This window comes from Monodon monoceros, unplaced genomic scaffold, assembly GCF_005190385.1.
Source record: "Monodon monoceros isolate NGI ecotype Baffin Bay Population unplaced genomic scaffold, NGI_Narwhal_1 Super_Scaffold_1, whole genome shotgun sequence".
Lineage (NCBI taxonomy): Eukaryota > Metazoa > Chordata > Mammalia > Artiodactyla > Monodontidae > Monodon > Monodon monoceros.
Window position 1 is genome coordinate 77,149,841 of NW_021703765.1, and position 19,079 is coordinate 77,168,919.

At 45.1% G+C, this 19,079-nt stretch overlaps 1 protein-coding gene across 1 annotated transcript in view; it reads left to right on the forward strand.

Annotated features, from left to right (window-relative positions):
- CCDC60 (coiled-coil domain containing 60) overlaps positions 1 to 19,079 on the forward strand; it is a 167,383-nt gene that overhangs the window by 65,442 nt on the left and 82,862 nt on the right. Inside the window, exon 2 of the mRNA XM_029216810.1 lies at positions 6,392 to 6,471. Within this exon, the coding sequence (XP_029072643.1) occupies positions 6,392 to 6,471 (80 nt within the window). The remainder of the gene's footprint in view (positions 1 to 6,391; positions 6,472 to 19,079) is intronic.

Genomic DNA, 19,079 nt, shown 5'->3' on the forward strand with positions numbered 1-19,079 from the left:
AGGCATCACCCACACTCTGCAAAGCAATGGAAGAACCGAAGGCTCTTAAGACCAATGGCGCACCCAAGGAAGCAAAGACAGAATTAAAATCAAGTCTCTCAGGATTGCTTTTATGAAATCCGGCTGGGAGTAGTCACAGAAAGTGAAACAAAGGACATCCAAAGAGATGGTGATGGGATTATACTTGGCTTTTATTTTCTCCTAATTTTAAAATCTTTTCCTGATATCCATTAATTAGTTTCGTAACCAGATGATAATCTTAAAAGTAGAGTTGTATTGCAAATGTGTTACTTGGGTACGGAGTCACCTTAATCAGTGTCAGTAGGGAGGAAAGATTTAAGCATTAGTTTGTTTATCAACGATAAGGGTCTAAAAAGTGTGAGACTTAGAACACACGAGTTTTGATGCAAGAGGAGGTGGTCTCTGAAGATCTGGAATATACAGTACTTCCTGGGGAAAGAAACTGGGAGAAGTAGGAGGGTTCTGCATTTCCTAGAAACATGGATTTTGATAATGATTTTGAGAGAGAGAGAATGATCCTAATTCTGGATATGCATCTAAGCCATGGAAATTCTGGGAGTGTCAGATTTAGGATCAAAAGGTAAGGGATTACAAAGTTATCATCCGCAAAGAGGCCCTTGATTAAAGGGAGAACCAGCTTTATGGTCTAAAGGTAGCTGGTCAGCACCTGGAGCCAAGGCATTTGCATAAGCTATTAACATACCCGTTTGTTTTGGGCCCACAGGGAGCTGATCCTTGCAAACTACATTTCCCAGGCGCCCTTGCCAGCTGGCTTCGCGGTAGGTTCGGCCAATAGGAGGTGGAGCAGGAAATTGGGGTGGGGGTGGGGAGAGGGAGGCGGGGCGAGAGAGAGATCTGCATATTTCTCGCCTTTTCTCAGTTTCTGGTGGCGCCTCCCACTGAGACTACGTGTCTTCCGTGAGTGCAGCTTCTGCCAGGTGGCCGAATTCTAGGGCTTTTGAAGGCTTCCTCTTCCCTTTGTCCTTCCAGCCCTGGAGGGGGTACACACTTCCTCCTTTTGTTAAATCTCTAGTATGTCTTGCCCTCACTTGGCTTTCAGCTCTTCTGACACCTTTGTAACTGCGCCCCTATATTAAAGTCCCTCTCTTGAACTATCTTGCATGACCTCTGACTTCCTGCCTGTACCCCGCCTGATAGAGTGTGTTAAAATATACTTTTTTTTTTTGCGGTACGCGGGCTTCTCACCGTTGTGGCCTTTCCCGTTGCGGAGCACAGGCTCCGGACGCGCAGGCTCAGCGGCCATGGCTCACGGGCCCAGCCGCTCCGCGGCATGTGGGATCCTCCCGGACCGGGGCACGAACCTGTGTCCCCTGCATCGACAGGCGGACTCTCAACCACTGCGCCACCAGGGAAGCCCAAAATATACTTTTTAAAAAGAAATTTTTATTGGAGTATAGTTGATTTACAATGTTGTGTTAGTTTCAGGTGTATAGCAAAGTGAATCAGTTATACATATAAGTACATCCATTTTTTTTCAGATTCTTTTCTCACATAGGCCATTACAGAGTATTGAGTAGAGTTCCCTGTGCTGTACAGTAGGTCCTTATTATTTATCTGTTTTATATATAGGCGTGTGTATATGTCAGTCCCAATCTCCCAGTTTACCCTCCCCCTGCTTACCCCCGGTAACTGTAAGCTTGATTTCTATATCTGTAACTCTATTTCTGTTTTGTAGATAAGTTCCTTTGTGCCCAAAATATACTTTTAAATTACATCATTCCAGACCAACATTAAAAACTTATATTTTGCTTATGTTGATAGAGTTAGTCAGAATTGCTTTACAAATATGAAAATCACTATTATCTTATTATTAGACAGTATAAGTAAATTATTTTAAAATCAGAAAAAAAATAACCAAAATAAAAAATTATTATTTACCTACAGTTCAAACCTGAGATAACAATTTGTTATATTTACTTCCAGCTTGTTATATTATTACATATATACCTTGCCATATGTCAGTATTTTAAAACATAATTTGTATCAGTTTATATACATTTTTTAGGAATGTCTATAAATTTTTATGAATATATATCTTAAAATTTTCTATGATCTAAGTTCTTTATATTTGTGACATGCATTTTCCCTTGAAATTATACTCCTTTCCAAATCAGTGAGTCTACATCTACAGCGACGTTAAATAGTAGCACCAAATTCAAATCATCATATACCATTGTCTGGATAGACCACAATTTATTGCCCCAATGCCTGTTGCTGGACATTTAGACGTTTCTCACTGTTACACTGCTGTGGTAGATATCCTCGTGGATAAATCTTTTCATCCTTGCTGCATAATTTCGTTGGATAGAAGCAGATTTGCTAGAGGAAAAGAATATGTATTTTTAAGGCTTGTCATACATATGGTGAAACTCCTTCAGAAAGGTTGTAGAGATAGTGATTTCTGGATGCTTCGTAAACTTTTCATTGTGCTCAGATCAAAGTGTGTTCGTAAATATCCTGACAACCGGCACCCCCTCATTCAATGCCAGTTATTACCAGTGGCTTATTTCAATTGTCATTAAACAATGGTCACAATGAAAATGGTTTCCTGAGAATCCACTGAAATGCTGCCATAATTTCAGCACTTGTGGAGTGGATCTTCTCCTGCTAAAGCCTCATGTCAAGTTGAGGACACAATTTGGCTTTGCTGCTATAAGTGGTTCAGCACCAATCCCAGTCTATACAAACTCACTCTTTTACAATAGTGTGAATCCCTGGTGCATGGGCAACTATCATTAGGTGAGATTTCAGGGAAAATGCTTGAAATTTAGACAGTATCATAGTTGCTTCATGAAGGGGGTGAAACCTGAGACATTTGGGAGAGTGATGGGTACACAGCTGACATCAAGCAGCATTTCAGTCATGGATTTTCAGATTATAGCAAGGAGGTTTGAGTGTGTTTATTTTGTCTTTGTTCGTAAGTGTTTTCATCACAACATCTCTGAAGAAAGTTGCTTTGGTTCTGAAAGAAGGAATTAATTGGCTGCTCAAAAAAAAAAAAAAAAGGCATTAAAAAGAGACAACCTTGATTTCAAATGTTTGATCTCAACATGGCCAATCTCATCGCTTTCACTGCAAAATGCACCAGCATAGGGGTCATCTGATCTTAATCCCCAAGAGGGGGAAGAGAGCTAGTTGCAATAATTCTTGATCTGTTGCTGCCTTGACACACTCAAGGGAGGAAGCTGTTTCAGAGAGAAATCTTGTGGTTGTAAGGAAAAGGAAAGCCAATTCAAACTGATTGAAATAATAAAGGAAATGTTCGTGAAAAGTCCAGGTTCTACTGTAACTTGTTCAGTTCAACAAGGTACCACGGGAAGAGTTTTTCTTTGACTGTCCTCTCCGCCTTCCCCCCTTATCTTCTTCAGCTGGAGGGTGGCTCCCTCTTAGGCACAAAATGGCTGCCAGCAACCCTCACAGGTGTCTGCTTCTCTGTTCATAGTCTATGAGGAAAGAGAACTTCTTTGCCTATGGTTCCTTAGATCTAGGAATCGTGCTTTTTAGAAGCCCCCGGCAAAAGTCTGCTTGTATCTCATTAGCCCAAATTGTGTCACATGACCATCCCTCAACCAGTCACTGTGATGAGAGGTGGGCTCTGCTGTTTGGCTTCAGCCATTTAGGACCACCCTGTTGCTGGTACCATAAGTATTTTCTGAGGGGCAGGAAGTCTAACCAGGGGACCAACCAGTATCAAGAGGGAGGGAGAAGGGATACTGGGAGTGTGAGAAAAGCCAGTGTGCATTATGCAGAAGTTTTAAAAAGTACTCCCAGAGATCCTTACATGCCTCCTTGGAGGACTGTCTCTCCACCCACTTCACCATCCCTCAAGATGAAAACTGATAGATTTGCCATCAATTTTCAGCCAAGGGGTTGAAACACCCTGGTGTATTGGGATAAGCTTGATAATATTACCTACAAGTCATTCCTAGTGATAGCTAAAGAGAGAAAGTTTATAAATGATTTTATTGTTTCATGTCTAGCTGAGCTTATTCAAGGCTATCCCAGGTGCTTTTCTGGTATTCCGTATGCTTTATTTAGTGAACAAGACGGGGTACTCTGGGGTCTTGCCATAGATTCTCCACCTCTAACCCGAGCTGCTTGGTACAGGACACGTACTGGGTGACCCAGGAGAAAAGTGGCTGAGAATCAGGCAGGCTAGTAACAGTCCCTTCCCTGCACCCCAGACCCCACTCTCTATCCTCACCACCCCACTACAGACATCATTCAATTTAAAAAAAAAAATTTATGGGAGTAGAGTTGATTTACCATGTTGTGTTAGCTTCTGCCTTATAGCAAAGTGAATCAGTTATGCATACACGTATATCCACTCTTTTTTAGATTTTCTTCCAATATAAGCCATTACAGAGTACTGAATAGAGTTCCCTGTGCTGTACAGTAGGCTCTTATTGTTTATCTGTTTTATATATAGTAGTGTGTATATGTCAGTCCCAAACTCCCAGTTTATCCCTTCTCCCACCCCCACCTTCCCCCCTAGTAACCATAAGTTTGTGTTCTACATCCGTGGCTCTATTTCCGTTTTGTAAATAAGTTCATTCGTACCACTTTTCTTAGATTCCACATATAAGCGATAGCTATGATAATTGTCTTTCTCTGTCTGACTTACTCCACTCAGTATGACAATCTCCAGATCCATCCAGACATCATTCAACTTTGATACAGCTACATCCCCTGCCTTCCACAGTCCACTCAAGAGGCCCAGAGCAGCAGGCACCACAGCCCAATTTCATTTTCAGAGAAAGTGGGTGATGATGGCTGCTGAGAAAACACCACACCTCCTCCCACACGTCCGTATTACTATGATTTCTGTTAGTGAGTAGCTGAACTGTCCTCACTGTGCCTTCAGAAAACACTCTCAGTACAGTACCACTGATCAGCCATGGTCAGATTTCACTTGCCACTTATTTTTTTAAAATCTTTTCTTTTTGTTTATTACATAACTGATTCATATTTACTGCAGAGCAATGGGAAAGTCACGTAAACTAAGAAAAAGTAATAAAATCTGCTATAATCCCACCCCCGTAGAGAATCACTGCATGTTGGGGGGGGGGGAGCTTATCATATCTTTTGATATGTATACATTCAAACAGATCATTTTTCAAAAACAAAGAATCATGCAATACCTATTACTTTGTAACACGTCTTCTCCCTCGGAGAACTCCTCCAGCACCTCTAGGCTTAGATCATTATACTGTCGTTGCATTTAATTGCTGCATAGTATTCTGTCGTTTAGAGGCACCCTGATTATTGAACCTGTCTTCTCTTGTGAAGCTGTGATTTCCAAGAGTTTGCTCTCACAAGCAGCATCTTAGCAGTTTTGTTGATATGAACCTCTGTGCCCATGCAGGGACGTTCCCATAGGATGCTTGACAGAAGAAGCATCATTAGGCCAAGGGCAAGCATGCTTTTGCAACATTTAGTATGCATTGAGGAAGTGCCCTTCAGAAAAGTCATTACAATGTGTTCTCCCACAGTTTCATTTGAAAGCATCCATTTTCTCATAATTTCTTGTCACTTCCTTTCATTTAAAAAAAAAAACAATATTGCAGGAATTAATTTCACGACACGATAATCCAGATAATAGTCTTGCTATTGTTCACCAAATTGGTAGCTGAGAAAAGTGACTTTTATATTCCAGTATAGTTAATTTAACTCTCTTCTTTATATTGACCTGATATCCACCTCTGAGTAGTAAATTTAAGTCTTGTGAGGTTTCCCTGATGGCTAAGAAAGGCAAATGAATAGAGAAGAGGGAAAGAAGAACCCATGAACAATTACCTGGATAATTCACTCCTAAAATCCTGCTAGGGGAGCAGTGAGGGCGGGGGAAAAGTACATTTGCATCTTTATATTGACAGAATTCAAGCTCTCTAAATCAGGTACCTGTGCCACTTTACAACAATGATTATCAGCATTTAATTTTCTGCTTTACTTTGAGTCTAATGCTCATAATAGAAGCTTCCATTTTTCCGATGATTGCCATGAGTCAGGAATTTAGCGATTAATTTAATCATCACAACAAAGTAGGAATTATTCCCCTGTTCTTCTGCTGAAGAAATCAGGGCCCAGAGATGTTGAGTAATTTGTCCAAGGTCACGCAGGCGGTCACCAGACAGAATGAGGATCAGAGTTCAGGTTCGTCCGTCTCCAAAGCCCTTGCTGTCACCAGTGTGCCACAAGGCCTCTCTTTTGGTGGAAGAAAGGACGCTGTGCTGCCTAAGGACCCCTCCAAGCTGATCAGACATCTCACATGAGTGCATGAGCCTCCTGCGGCCTGGCTCCGCTTGGCACAGTTGTACTAACACTTCTTTCACTTCTTGACTTCCCTCAGGTCCCAGACAAACCAATGAGGAGCATCAAGTATATGGAGAAGGATATAATAAACCTCAAGAAAGACCTTACACGAAGCCGGTGAGTGAGCCCTGCACCGAATGACTCACAGACAGCCCGATAGGGACAAGCAAGCTATGGGGTGATGCCTGTGAGTCTTTGCCGATTCTCAGTGCCCCTCAGCGCTGAACATTAAGCAGGAGATTTGCAGGAGGGCAGCCCTGTAAGGGCTGGGGATGGGACCCATTTCTTGGTTGGACTCTTCAGGGAGTACCTGCACAAGACCGACCTACCCATTCTTGCTCAGGGCAGTCCCATGCCTAGAATTCCCTCTGCTTTCCTTTCTTGGACTGAATCCAACTCAGGAGAGTTCCCTTATGCTCCAGAAGACTCTTCCCGTTTTACTGCACGCCCACAGTGTGGTAGCCGAGAGTCAGATCGACCTGGTCTCAAATACTGCTACCTGCCAGCTGGCGACATTGGAAGAGTTACTTAACCTCCCTGAGTCTCTGTTTCCTTAACTGTAAAGTGAGTATAGTATGAGGTTGTTAGAAGGACTGGGTGAGATAATGCATAAAAGTGCCATCGCCTTGAAGACAATGCCATTCATATCTTTTTCCACCCCATCAATTTCTTCCTCCATAGCGTGATAGCGTGAGCAAACTGAGGTCTAGGATCATATTTTTGTCATCTCTTGGCGTGAGGAAGGATTTCTTTCTCCTCAACGTGGCGTCATAAATGGGGCTTTTGGCCAAACAACTGAAGGCGGAGTAGGAGATGGAGATTCTTTTAACACAGAACACGTAAGAGACACGCTAAGCGGGGGTCATACAGGCAGCGCGGAGGGTCTGCTTATCTCACGAGCCAGACCCTGGTAAGAATCACAGCAAGATGCTTCCTTCCTCACCTCCATGGTCTGGAAGCTCTTCCTTCACTGCGCACCTGCATCTCCTCCCCACACGGCTTTGACGGAACGGGTGACAGCTCAAGAAGAGGCAGGAAGGTGTGGGCTTTTGAAACGGGGGAGAAGGAAAGGGATGAAGGAGGCTAACGGGGGCATCAGAATAGGGCCCCAGAGAACAATATTTCCCCACCGACCACAGGAAGGGTGGCTGCATCGGCTCTGAGAGGGGCTCTGGGCACCCAGTGTCCAGCAGAAACATAATGTGAGCTGTTCATGTAATTTAAATTTTTTCAGTAGCCACACTAAAAAAAAAAAGTGGGAAAAAAACAAGTGAAAGTAATTCTAATAATATATTCTATTTAGCCAGATAGATCCGAAGTATTGTCACTTGACATGGAATCAATATAAAAAGGTATTAATGAGATACTTTATAGTCTGTTTTGAACATGTGATGAAAAATGATGAGTGGTGAAAATCCACAGTGTATGTTGCACTTAGAACATATATCAGTTTAGACCAACCACATTTCAAGTGCTCAGTAGTTGTTACAGATTGAACTGTGTCCCCCCAAAATCCGTATGTCGAAGCCCCAACCCTCAACGTGATTGTATTTGCAGAGAGGGCCACTGAAGAGGTAATTAAGGTTAAGTGAGGTCCGAAAGGTGGGACCTAATCCAATAGGATTGGCGTTCTCATAAGAAGAGGAGAGGATGCCAGGAATGTGCACACACAGAGAAAGGGCCAGGTAAGGGCACAGCTAGAAGATGCCATCTGCAAGCCAACGAGAGGCTCCTTGGTCTTGGGCTTCTTGCCTCCAGAACTAGGAGAAAATAAATGTCTGTTGTTGAGACCACCCATTCTGTATGACAGCCGCATCAGACTAACATAATAGTCAACAATTGGAATAATCCTGCAGAGAGTGTCCCCAGCTCAAGGGGGGATGATGGGGCTCAGTCTCGGAGTTTCGAGCAGAGCAGAGCTCAGAGACGGCATGTGAACTTGTCCCTGAAAATCAACAGATGATCCGCACAGGGACCCCTCTGTTAGTTGTGGACACGTTGGCCTCTACAGTGTTTGAACCCAGGTTAGAGGGCTTTTGAGGCTGATGCCTTGGGAACTTGGGAGCCCCAGGGACTGGTGAGAGGTAGTGTCAGGAGGCCAGAGTTACCTGAGTGGGGCAGCATCTGGGCAGGCAGCAAAGGAAGAGGGTTGCACAGCTGACGGTGCACCTCCCAGCGGGGATTTGTACTCTGCTCCGCACTCATGCCCGAAGGACATTCCAGCTTTCAGAGGGAATGTTCCAGGCTTCAGAAGAAATGGTACAGCAGGGAAATTGCATCAGAGGTGAGGTTCCATCTGTATGTCATGGGCACCAGTCAGAACAGACACTGGCCGTACACAGCCATTATGACCATGTCAGTTCTTACCAGCTGAGTGTTGCCGGCCTGGAGGTCGATGATTCTAATCAGGCTTCAATACATAGCAGAATCTCTAGAGCCTAGGAAATGAGCGTTTCCATGATAATTTATACTGTAGACTGAGAGCTGATAACTACAAGTACCAATACATGCCTCGATCTATGTAGGTTCCAGATACCAAGACTCAACCCAGTCCAGGGAGGGCAACAAGCAGTGGTGAGCCAGCTTGTAACCAGAGCTGATTCGCTAAATTTCCAGGAAATTTGACAGCCAATTATTAAACGCAGCTATTGTTAAAAATTAACTTATATAAACTTACAGTTAAATACATTGTATTAAAACAAAGGTGATAAATACTCGCAACTCACCATTTCTTTTTTTTTTTCTTCTTCTTCTTACAAGGAGAGCAATATTCGCCCTTTTCCTCCTTGCATGGACCTTGTAAGGACCCAGTAAGATGGATAAAAGTACTCTGGGAAACATTAACAAATTCAGGGTATTATTTAAATACTTCTCACTTTCCCCTTGAGTCTCACTTTGCCACAGTTTAAGCCTTCTCTGTTCCTATAGCACTGGCTTTGGCATTTCATGGCATTTCCGTCAGGAGGCTCACAGCCCTCCAGCCACCCTCCTGCTCCTGCCACTAGCTCGCAGCTCTGTTCAATCTGCAGCACTGATTGTTAGGTCTGAGTAGATTCCCTGGTCCACACAGACTCAGGTTAGTCTCTTCCTTTACTTCCTTAGTAACCTGCTAAATCCCGATAGACATGTGGTTCTCAATTGCGGGTGATTCTCTTCCCTTCCCCCCTTCCCATGAGGAGACATTTGGCAATGTCTGGAGTCATCTTTGGTTATCATTATTGGTGGGATGGTTAGGGATGCTGGTCACCAATTCCAGTGTGTGTGTTGTTTTCTCCCACATCAATCTATTCTCTGACACCAGCTGAGTGTCCTACCATTCAGCTCAATTCTGACGCTGTCTACCCCAGAGGTGGTATCAGATTCCAAAGGTTAAGGGCACAGTCCCACAAGACTCCCCTCCACTTCAGATGACAATTTCAGGCCTAGGTTGTTACTCATGCTTCTGACCCACTGGCTATAAATCAGAGGTTCCCACAACCCCTTCTGTGGGTTTAATTTGCTAGAGTGGCTCACAGAACTCAGGAAACCTGTATAATCACTAGATTACCAGTTTATTACAAAGGATATTGAAGGATATGAATCAACAGTCAGATGAAGAGATGTGTAGGGTGAGGTCCCGAACAAAGGAGCTTCTGTTCTCGTGGAGTTTAGGGCCTGGCAAGGTGGTGGGTGGAAGTGTTTGGGTTCCCCAACACTCTTTAGCCTCTAATGAAAATACCAGCTGCATAAAGGGAGCTCCAAGTGTCTTCTTACTTCATCCCTTCTTCAGCGCTCCGCCTGTATTCTCCTCTCCCCATGAAAATTATGAAGATGTCTGTATACTTAACAGGTGTTGAAGGTTTGAGCTGAAAAATCCAAATTGATGGTGGACTCATCAGGAAGGAGAAACTGGGATTCATTTCCCAGTAGTTTCCGGACCGGCAGTGGACAGACGTGGGTTCTGGTCCAGGCTTCGCCTCTAAGTAGCTGGGCTCCTTTCGACAAGTCTTAGAATTGTAGAGCCTTTGTGTTGGAACGGAATTAGGGGTCATTTAGTCCAACCTTCTTCTTTTTTTTTTTTTGTTTTTTACATCTTTATTGGAGTATAATTGCTTTACAATGGTGTGTTAGTTTCTGCTTCATAACAAAGGGAATCAGTTATACATATACATATGTTCCCATATCTCTTCCCTCTTGCGTCTCCCTCCCTCCCACCCTCCCTATCCCACCCCTCCAGGCGGTCACAAAGCACCGAGCTGATCTCCCTGTGCTATGCGGCTGCTTCCCACCAGCTATCTACCTTACGTTTGGTAGTGTATATATATGTCCATGCCTCTCTCTCGCTTTGTCACAGCTCACCCTTCCCGCTCCGCATATCCTCAAGTCCGTTCTCTAGTAGGTCTGTGTCTTTTTTCCCGTCTTACCCCTAGGTTCTTCATGACATTTTTTTTTCTTAAATTCCATATATATGTGTTAGCATACGGTATTTGTCTTTCTCTTTCTGACTTACTTCACTCTGTATGACAGACTCTAGGTCTATCCACCTCATTACAAATAACTCAATTTCGTTTCTTTTTATGGCTGAGTAATATTCCATTGTATATATGTGCCACATCTTCTTTATCCATTCATCCGATGATGGGCACTTAGGTTGTTTCCATCTCCGGGCTATTGTAAATAGAGCTGCAGTGAACATTTTGGTACATGACTCTTTTTGAATTATGGTTTTCTCAGGGTATATGCCCAGTAGTGGGATTGCTGGATCATATGGTAGTTCTATTTGTAGTTTTTTAAGGAACCTCCATACTGTTCTCCATAGTGGCTGTACCAATTCACATTCCCACCAGCAGTGCAGGAGTGTTCCCTTTTCTCCACACCCTCTCCAGCATTTATTGTTTCTAGATTTTTTGATGATGGCCATTCTGACTGGTGTGAGATGATATCTCATTGTAGTTTTGATTTGCGTTTCTCTAATGATTAATGATGTTGGCAACTCATCATTTCTTAATGATTTCATACATTTTACTGCTAGCTGTGCAGTTGAGGTTATTTCTGGCTATAGTATCTGTGTGGTGGAAATACTGTATGATGGGGGCTACTGCAAATCTCCTTCCAGCTCCACATTCACTGACATCATATTGGTAGGTCAAAATCAGCTACAGTGGGAATACTTAGGCGCAGAAATCAGCCAAAGGTACAAATCAGGGCTTACTTGTCCCTCCAGAGAGATGGTTGTTAAACATTCACCAGCACTCTGGGGACATGCCCCCGAATGACCAAGGTAGAAACTTCCACTAATCTAGAGGGGTTCGGTAGAGGGGTGATGTAGAGGGGTGATGAAAAGGTGATAAAGACAGTGGCTTTTCTGTCATCCTCGAGTTGGCAAGCTGAGTCTGTCCTTTGTGCCAGACACATTTACCATGGCTAGAATTTAACATCCTCATCAGACAGGCTCGGCTTGTCCAAGTGCTGGATGCGAAGGACAACATGGAAAGGGCCAGACAGAAAAGCCACAAGCAAGAAAGCAAGAAACGACAGTAAGACTTTGTATTTGGCCACACTCCTGGATCCCACTGACATTTAAGGAACCAGAGATTCCCCTTCAGAAGGAACACCTGTTTTCCAGGGGAAATCATCCCTCCAAGAGATGCACACCCCTTGGCCCTATCACCCAGTATTAAATGAGGTGAATTGTTAACAAAGAAGATATTGTCTTTTCCACTTACTGTTTTTAAAATCTGCTTCACCTCCTGTTGGAATCTAGCCCAAAACACCAAAAGGAGGTGTTAGAATGAGCCAAACACCTTGACTGTCTCCTAGATTTTTATTTAATACTTCAGCCCCCTTATAATTCAATTGCACCATCCCTGGTTTCATGGCCAATTTAACATGATGCTGAAAAGAATAAAAATCACGGGCTTCCCTGGTGGCGCAGTGGTTGAGAGTCCGCCTGCCGATGCAGGGGACGCGGGCTCATGCCCCGGTCCTGGAGGATCCCACATGCCGCGGAGCGGCTGGGCCCGTGAGCCATGGCCGCTGAGCCTGCGCGTCCGGAGCCTGTGCTCCGCAACGGGAGAGGCCGCAACAGTGAGAGGCCTGCGTACCGCAAAAAAAAAAACCTAACAGCTTTCCTCCTCGCCTCTTCCACCAGGTGTTCGGTGGCACTAAGCAGCACACTGTGCACTCACTTCCCAAATTTCTCCGAGCAGAAGTTGACAACTGGGGCTTCTGTGTGTGCCCAGTTCTTGGTTGACTCTTGAAACCAATGACATGTTTTCCTCCAAAGCTGCCGGTACTTTTTATTGCACGTGTTTTTTGTTTTTTTAAGGAAAATAGACATCTCTGCAATGAAAACAACTGAAATGTTGAACCTGAAGCTATGATATACCCGTGGCAAAGTTTAGTTAGGTACTGGCAACCGCAAATAAGCAGTGATAAATTAGCCCCCTCTCCCAGCAGATCCCAGCAGGGTACAGACTATGCACCTGTTTCCAAGGTCTGAGACTTTGCTTTCCAGCTGCATTGGGTAGACTGCTGAAGCACGGCAGTGAGAAATGACAAAGGTGGAATTTTGGCAAAGGAAGAAGCTTTTTCTTTTGTATGAAGTTAGACACTTCTTCTTGGTCCCTCCTTAGTTTTTCTGCGCTCATTCACTTTCTTCAACAAATATTTATTGACTGCCAGGAATCACCAGGTATACACCAGGCATCATTGTGTATATTGGAGACACGGCAGTGCACGAAGTAGACAAAATTCCTGTCCTCAGTGAATAAGAGACAGTGATGTGCATTAAAATGGGGCAAAGACAAACAAGTTCGCAAGTAAGTAAACAGGATTGGGGCAGGGGACGTTGGCTGTATCCTATGAAGAATGTAAAGCAAGGTGATGAACAGGCAGAGCTCGTTTTACTGCGCTTCACAGATACTGCGTCTTTCACAAATTGAAAGTGTGTGGCAAGTCTGTCGGCACCATTTTCCCAACAGCGTTTGCTCGCTTTGTGTCTCTGCGTCACATTTTGGTAATTCTTGCAATATTTCAGACTTTCCTCCCCCTTTTTTTTTTTTTTTTTTGCGGTACGTGGGCCTCTCACCGTTGCGGCCCCTCCCACCACGGAGCACAGGCTCTGGACACGCAGGCTCAGTGGCCATGGCTCACGGGCCCAGCCGCTCTGTGGCATGTGGGATCTTCCTGGACCGGGGCACGAACCTGCGTCCCTTGCATCAGCAGGTGGACTCTCAGCCACTCTGCCACCAGGGAAGCCCCCCATTTTTACTATATGTGGATGGTGATCTGTGATCAGTGATCTTTGACGTGACTCTTGCAAAAGATTAGGACTCACTGAAGGCTCAGAGGATGGTTAGCCTTCTTTAGCAGTAAAGTATTTTTTAATTAAGATATGTACATTGGGGCTTCCCTGGTGGCGCAGTGGTTGAGAGTCCGCCTTCCAATGCAGGGGACGCAGGTTCGTGCCCCGGTCCGGGAGGATCCCACGTGCCGCGGAGCGGCTGGGCCCGTGAGCCATGGCCGCTGAGCCTGTGCGTCCTGAGCCTGTGCTCCGCAACGGGAGAGGCCACAACAGTGAGAGGCCCGGGTACCGCAAAAACAAAAACAAAAACAAAACAGAGTGGTCAGAGGGAGTGGTTTTGTAAAGGGGGCCATGGACGGACGCCTGAACAGTGATGCCTGAATGGAGTATTTCAGAGGACAACAGATGGATGAGTGCCAAAGCTGGGACAAACCAGAAACGCTGGAGAAGCAGAAAGAAGGCCAGCGTGGCTGGACCAGAGTAAGGGAGATGGGCACAGGCTGGAGCCCACAGGGCCTTGGGCCTCGCAGGCCGTGGCGAAAAGTTTGGGTTTTAGTCTAAGTGCAATGAGAACCCGTTGGAGGGTTCTGAACAAGAGAAGGATCTGATCTGATCTTTAAAAGAACATTCCATCGGCTACATAGGAACCAGTAGAAAGGCTGTGGTAAGAGATGTCGATGGCTTGGGTCAGGCAAATAGCAGTGAATTGGAGAGAAGTGGGTGGATTCGGGATTTGTTTGGAGGCGCAGGATGAGATCAGATGTGGGAGACAAGGGAGAAGGCGGGATCAACATGTTTTTGTCTCTTCCGCCCTATTTCCTCACTGGGATGTAAGATGTCTCCTAACCTAGAAAATATCATGTCCACTGTCATGGTCCCCGAGTGTTTAGTGATGGAATGAATTAATTCTGTTGTCCATCCCTGGAACTTAGAAGTTAAAAATAAAGGGGAAGCCCTGTACATTAACTTAGAGAAAGTGAGTGAGGGAGATGGCTTACATATAAATCTGTGGGATAAACCAGTTGATGAGATGGCTGGGCCGTTGCTGTCTCCAGCAGCCTGGTCTCCCTCTTCCACTGCCTTCAAGCTGGAGTGTCCACTCTGCCTTATTGGGGAATGGCCTGTGGCTGGGAGGAGAAGGTGTTAATGTTGTCCTGCAACAGGGTCAGTCTGTCCTGGGAATCTCCAGGGTCTAGCTCAGTTCGTAGCATAGAGAAGCCACTCAATAAGTATTTGCTAAAGTTTATATTTGCGTCGTATCTTTAAAATCTTCCCTGAGACAGGCAGGAAAGTTCCTTTTGTTCCATTTCTCAGATGAGAAAACTGAGACTCAGCGAAGTTCAGAGATTTACTTGCAGTCATTGCATCAGTTAGCTATCAACGCATAACAAGTCACCTCAAAAAGTCAGTGACTTAAAACAGTCACATATATTAGTGTTTATGAGTCTATAATTCAGTTGGGAAGTTCTCTGATCTCAGCTGGTCTCCCTTGAGTGTCTGTCCTCAGCTGAGGGTTAGGGAGGTGACTTTGCTGATCTTGGCTGGGCTGTCTCCTATGGTTTGGAAGATAACCAGCCATAGGGAGGTCTAGGATGGCCTTGGCCCTAACAACATGGTGTCTCATTCTCAAGCAGGTCAGTTAGGCCTTGTTCTCACCATAGCAGGATTCTTTTTTTTTTTTTTTTTTTTTTGCGATACGCGGGCCTCTCACTGTTGTGGCCTCTCCCGTTGCGGAGCACAGTCTCTGGACGCGCAGGCTCAGCGGCCATGGCTCGCGGGCCCAGCCGCTCCGCGGCATGTGGGATCTTCCGGGACTGGGGCACGAACCCGTGTCCCCTGCATCGGCAGGCGGACTCTCAACCGCTGCGCCACCAGGGAAGCCCCATAGCAGGATTCTGAGAGAGAATGGAAGTGTGTGAAGCCTCTGAAGATTTATGCTAAGAACTGGCAAAACATTACTTCTCCCGTATTCTTGTGACCACAGCAAGTCACACATCCAGCCCAGATTACAGGTGGGGGAGGGGCTTCCCTGATGGCACAGTGGTTAAGAATCCGCCTGCCAGTGCAGGGGGCATGGGTTTGAGCCCAGGTCTGGGGAGATCCCACATGCCACAGAGCAACTAAGCCCGTGAGCCACAACTACTGAGCCTGCACATCTGGAGCCTGTGCTCCACAAAGGGAGAGGCCGTGACAGTGAGAGGCCCACACACCATGATGAAGAGTGGCCCCCGCTCGCCGCAACTGGAGAAAGCCCTTGCACAGAAATGAAGACCCGACACAGCCAAAAATAAATAAATAAATAAATAAATAAAAAGGTGGGGGAATAGGGACTTCCCTGGTGGTGCAGTGGTTAAGAATCCGCCTGCCAGTGCAGGGGACATGGGTTTGAGCCCTAGTCCAGGAAGATCCCATGGGCGGAGCAACTAAGCCCATGGGCCACAACTACTGAGCCTGCGCTCTAGAGCCCGTGAGCCACAACTACTGAAGCCCGTGTGCCTAGAGCCCGTGCTCCACAACAGGAGAAGCCACTGCAATGAGAAGCCTGCACACCGCAATGAAGAGTAGCCCCCGCTTGCCACAAAGAGAAAGCCTGTGTGCAGCAACAAAGACCCAAAGCAGCCCAAAATAAATAAATAAATTTTTTTTTTTTTTTTTTTTTTAAAGGTGGGGGAATAGACTCCACTTCTTGATGGGAAGATTTGCAAAGTCTCCTTGCAAAAGGGTGGAGATTTGGGGTCATTTTTTTCAGTCGACCACAGTCAGATAGCCAATTCTGAGCTAACCTTTGAGACATGAGCTAGTTTCCCAAAAGTTAATTTGTACAAATCAGAGTCTCCCTCTTGGGAATGTAAAGTGGAAGCCACGTCAAGAATCAAGCAGGTAGCAGTGAGGGGAGAAGCTACAAGGCTCTGAGGAAGGGGGACCAGAGAGGCATGGAGAGCTGTAGGGAACCAGGGCATGAGGGGCAAAGAGAGGGAAGATAAAGGAGCTGAGTGGGAAGTTAGAGGAGAAGACAGCAACCTAAGAGAAGAGAGCCCGACGTCATGTCAAGACTCAACCTGAAGACTTTCAGATCCTGCTACTGAGGTCCCTGAAGCTCTTTTCGGAGAAAATCTCCAATTCTTCTTTGAGTTCCTCATCTTGGATTCCCACAAGAGTTTTCAAACCCTTTATCACCCCTATATGTACCCTTACAATAAACCCCTCTTGAGTGGAATAGCTTGGCAATCAAGGACGCCGATGACTAAAATGACTTCTTAGTCTATAAAGACAGAGGAATCCAGAGGAAATGTGACTTTTATCATCCCACTCTGTTGCTGGGCTGCTTTATGAGTTAATGGTGTTTAATAAGGGACATTCCTTTTGGGTTATGGTTTGTGTCTAAGCTGGTAGGTGGAGTGAACTTCTCTTCTTGAAGCAAAAAGAGATGAAACGGATAATTTAATCTAGATGGGTGGCACATGTACCCCCACTCCTTTCTCCTGTGCCCAAGGCAGACATTACTGATGGATCACAGCACTCTTTCCATTTGAGCCCAGACTTGGTCTCAAAAGTCCTCTCAATCCAGCACTCCAGGCAGCTACCATTGATTAGAGTTGTTAAACAGGATGTAATTTATTTGTCATCTATAAATTAGAAGACTCAAAAGGAGACTTTGGTATCTATAATATGGCACCTTATTAATCCAAAATGAGGGAGGGAGTGTAAGAGACCAGCAGGAGAACAAACCTCACTCAAATCCCTTCATAAATGAGGCTGATCTTAATCAGTGAATTTAAACAGTTGAAAAATTGTTGTTGACCTCTGACATTTACTGATGGTTCTCAATGGCTTCTGCGTCTCATCACTCTACACCCAGGACCTCCACATCCGTAGCCTATAGCCCAGAACTTCTTCATTTCAAAGTTTAAGCCTGATTCTTCCCACTGCCCCCTCCTCAGACTTGAGACTTGCCTCAAAGCCGCAGAATTGTTTAACATCATGGATTTATATGCTGGTCAATACTTTGGAATGCAGGCACAGTTAAGCCTTCTGAATGGTACCTTATGAATCATTCAAAGAAGACCTTAGTTCCCCCACATTACATCATCCCCATGCCCTGCAGCCAGCGGGTGGACATTAATGAGTTCCCAGCATGTTCCATGAAGGAAAGGGCTTGGCCCCGTGTCCTTAGCCCAGAAATGATCAACACAGCCGCACACCCAAAGGGTAGGTCACTGCTGTGGGCTGGAAGAACCTGGCTCGAGTTAATTGCATTTTTATCATCTTGAACGTGACCCAGAGGCTGTACCTACTTTTTCTTTGTTACTGGTATCTTCGTGTGTCTTTGGCACCTCTAGTTAACTATAGTTCTAGGGCAAGTTTTCTTCTCTGCTTTTCTTGTACCACTTTCCACTGAGGGTGGATATCTTTGTTTAATTTCTCTCGTTACGGCTATGGCTGCCTCAGAGGATCCCACATTAAAAAGGAACTCAACTAGAAGACCATGTTTTCAAATTTAAGCATCAAAATATCTTGAACCCTTGAACCTTTTGTCACATAAAGGTTTGCACAAAACTCTGTTTTCTGAAATCCTTTCCCAGATGACAGGCAGTGTTCTCAGGCTTATAGCCAGGCTTGGAGGGTTCACACGGTATAGTTGAAAGTGCACTGGCTTTGGAGTCAGCTGTGGCTTCAAATATGAACTCGAGCAGTTATTACCTGGGTGGCCATGAACGAATCAGTTCACTTCTGTAGAGCTGGGTTTCTTTATCTGTGGGATGCGTTGCAGGGATAAGAAGTCTGCTCCACACAGTTGTTGGGATTTGCGGGGGCGGATATGGGTGAAGAATGTAGGAGTAGATCGATAAAAGGTAGTTGTTGTTGTCTTTAAGCTGGTTGTCCTGAGACTGTCCGCAGATATTCAAGGGCAGCAATGAAGGGCATGAGCTTTGGAAGCAAAGAAACCCCGTCCTGTCACTCATCAGCTGAGTGACCTCAGCCTGGTCATTTTACTTCTCTAAACCTACTTCTCATCTGTAGAATGGAATCAGTGCCTTCTTTCAAGGATTTTTCTGGTGAGGACGAAATGAGACAATGTGCGTAAAATCTCCTGCTCTGCTTCACTTCCTTCCCTTTGCTCCTCCAGTGACCTGAAAACAGAGGCAAGACCAAGGGACTCAGAGTCTCACCATGTGTGACAAGCTAGAAGACCTCAGTGGTCTTGGACCATGCAAAAACGTGCTCCTTACCATTTCAGGGGAAGCCTGCATAGTACAGACAATATATGCTTCTCTCCTGTGGGCAAAAAAAATGATTTAACTCAGTTCTGCACTACCCTACAAAACTTTTAGGTAAATAGGTCCTAAGGTGAATTTACCTTATTGATTAAATGTGTGTGTGTGCACGCAAGCGTGTGTGTGTGTGTGTGTGTGTGTGTGTGTGTGTGTGTGTGTGTGTG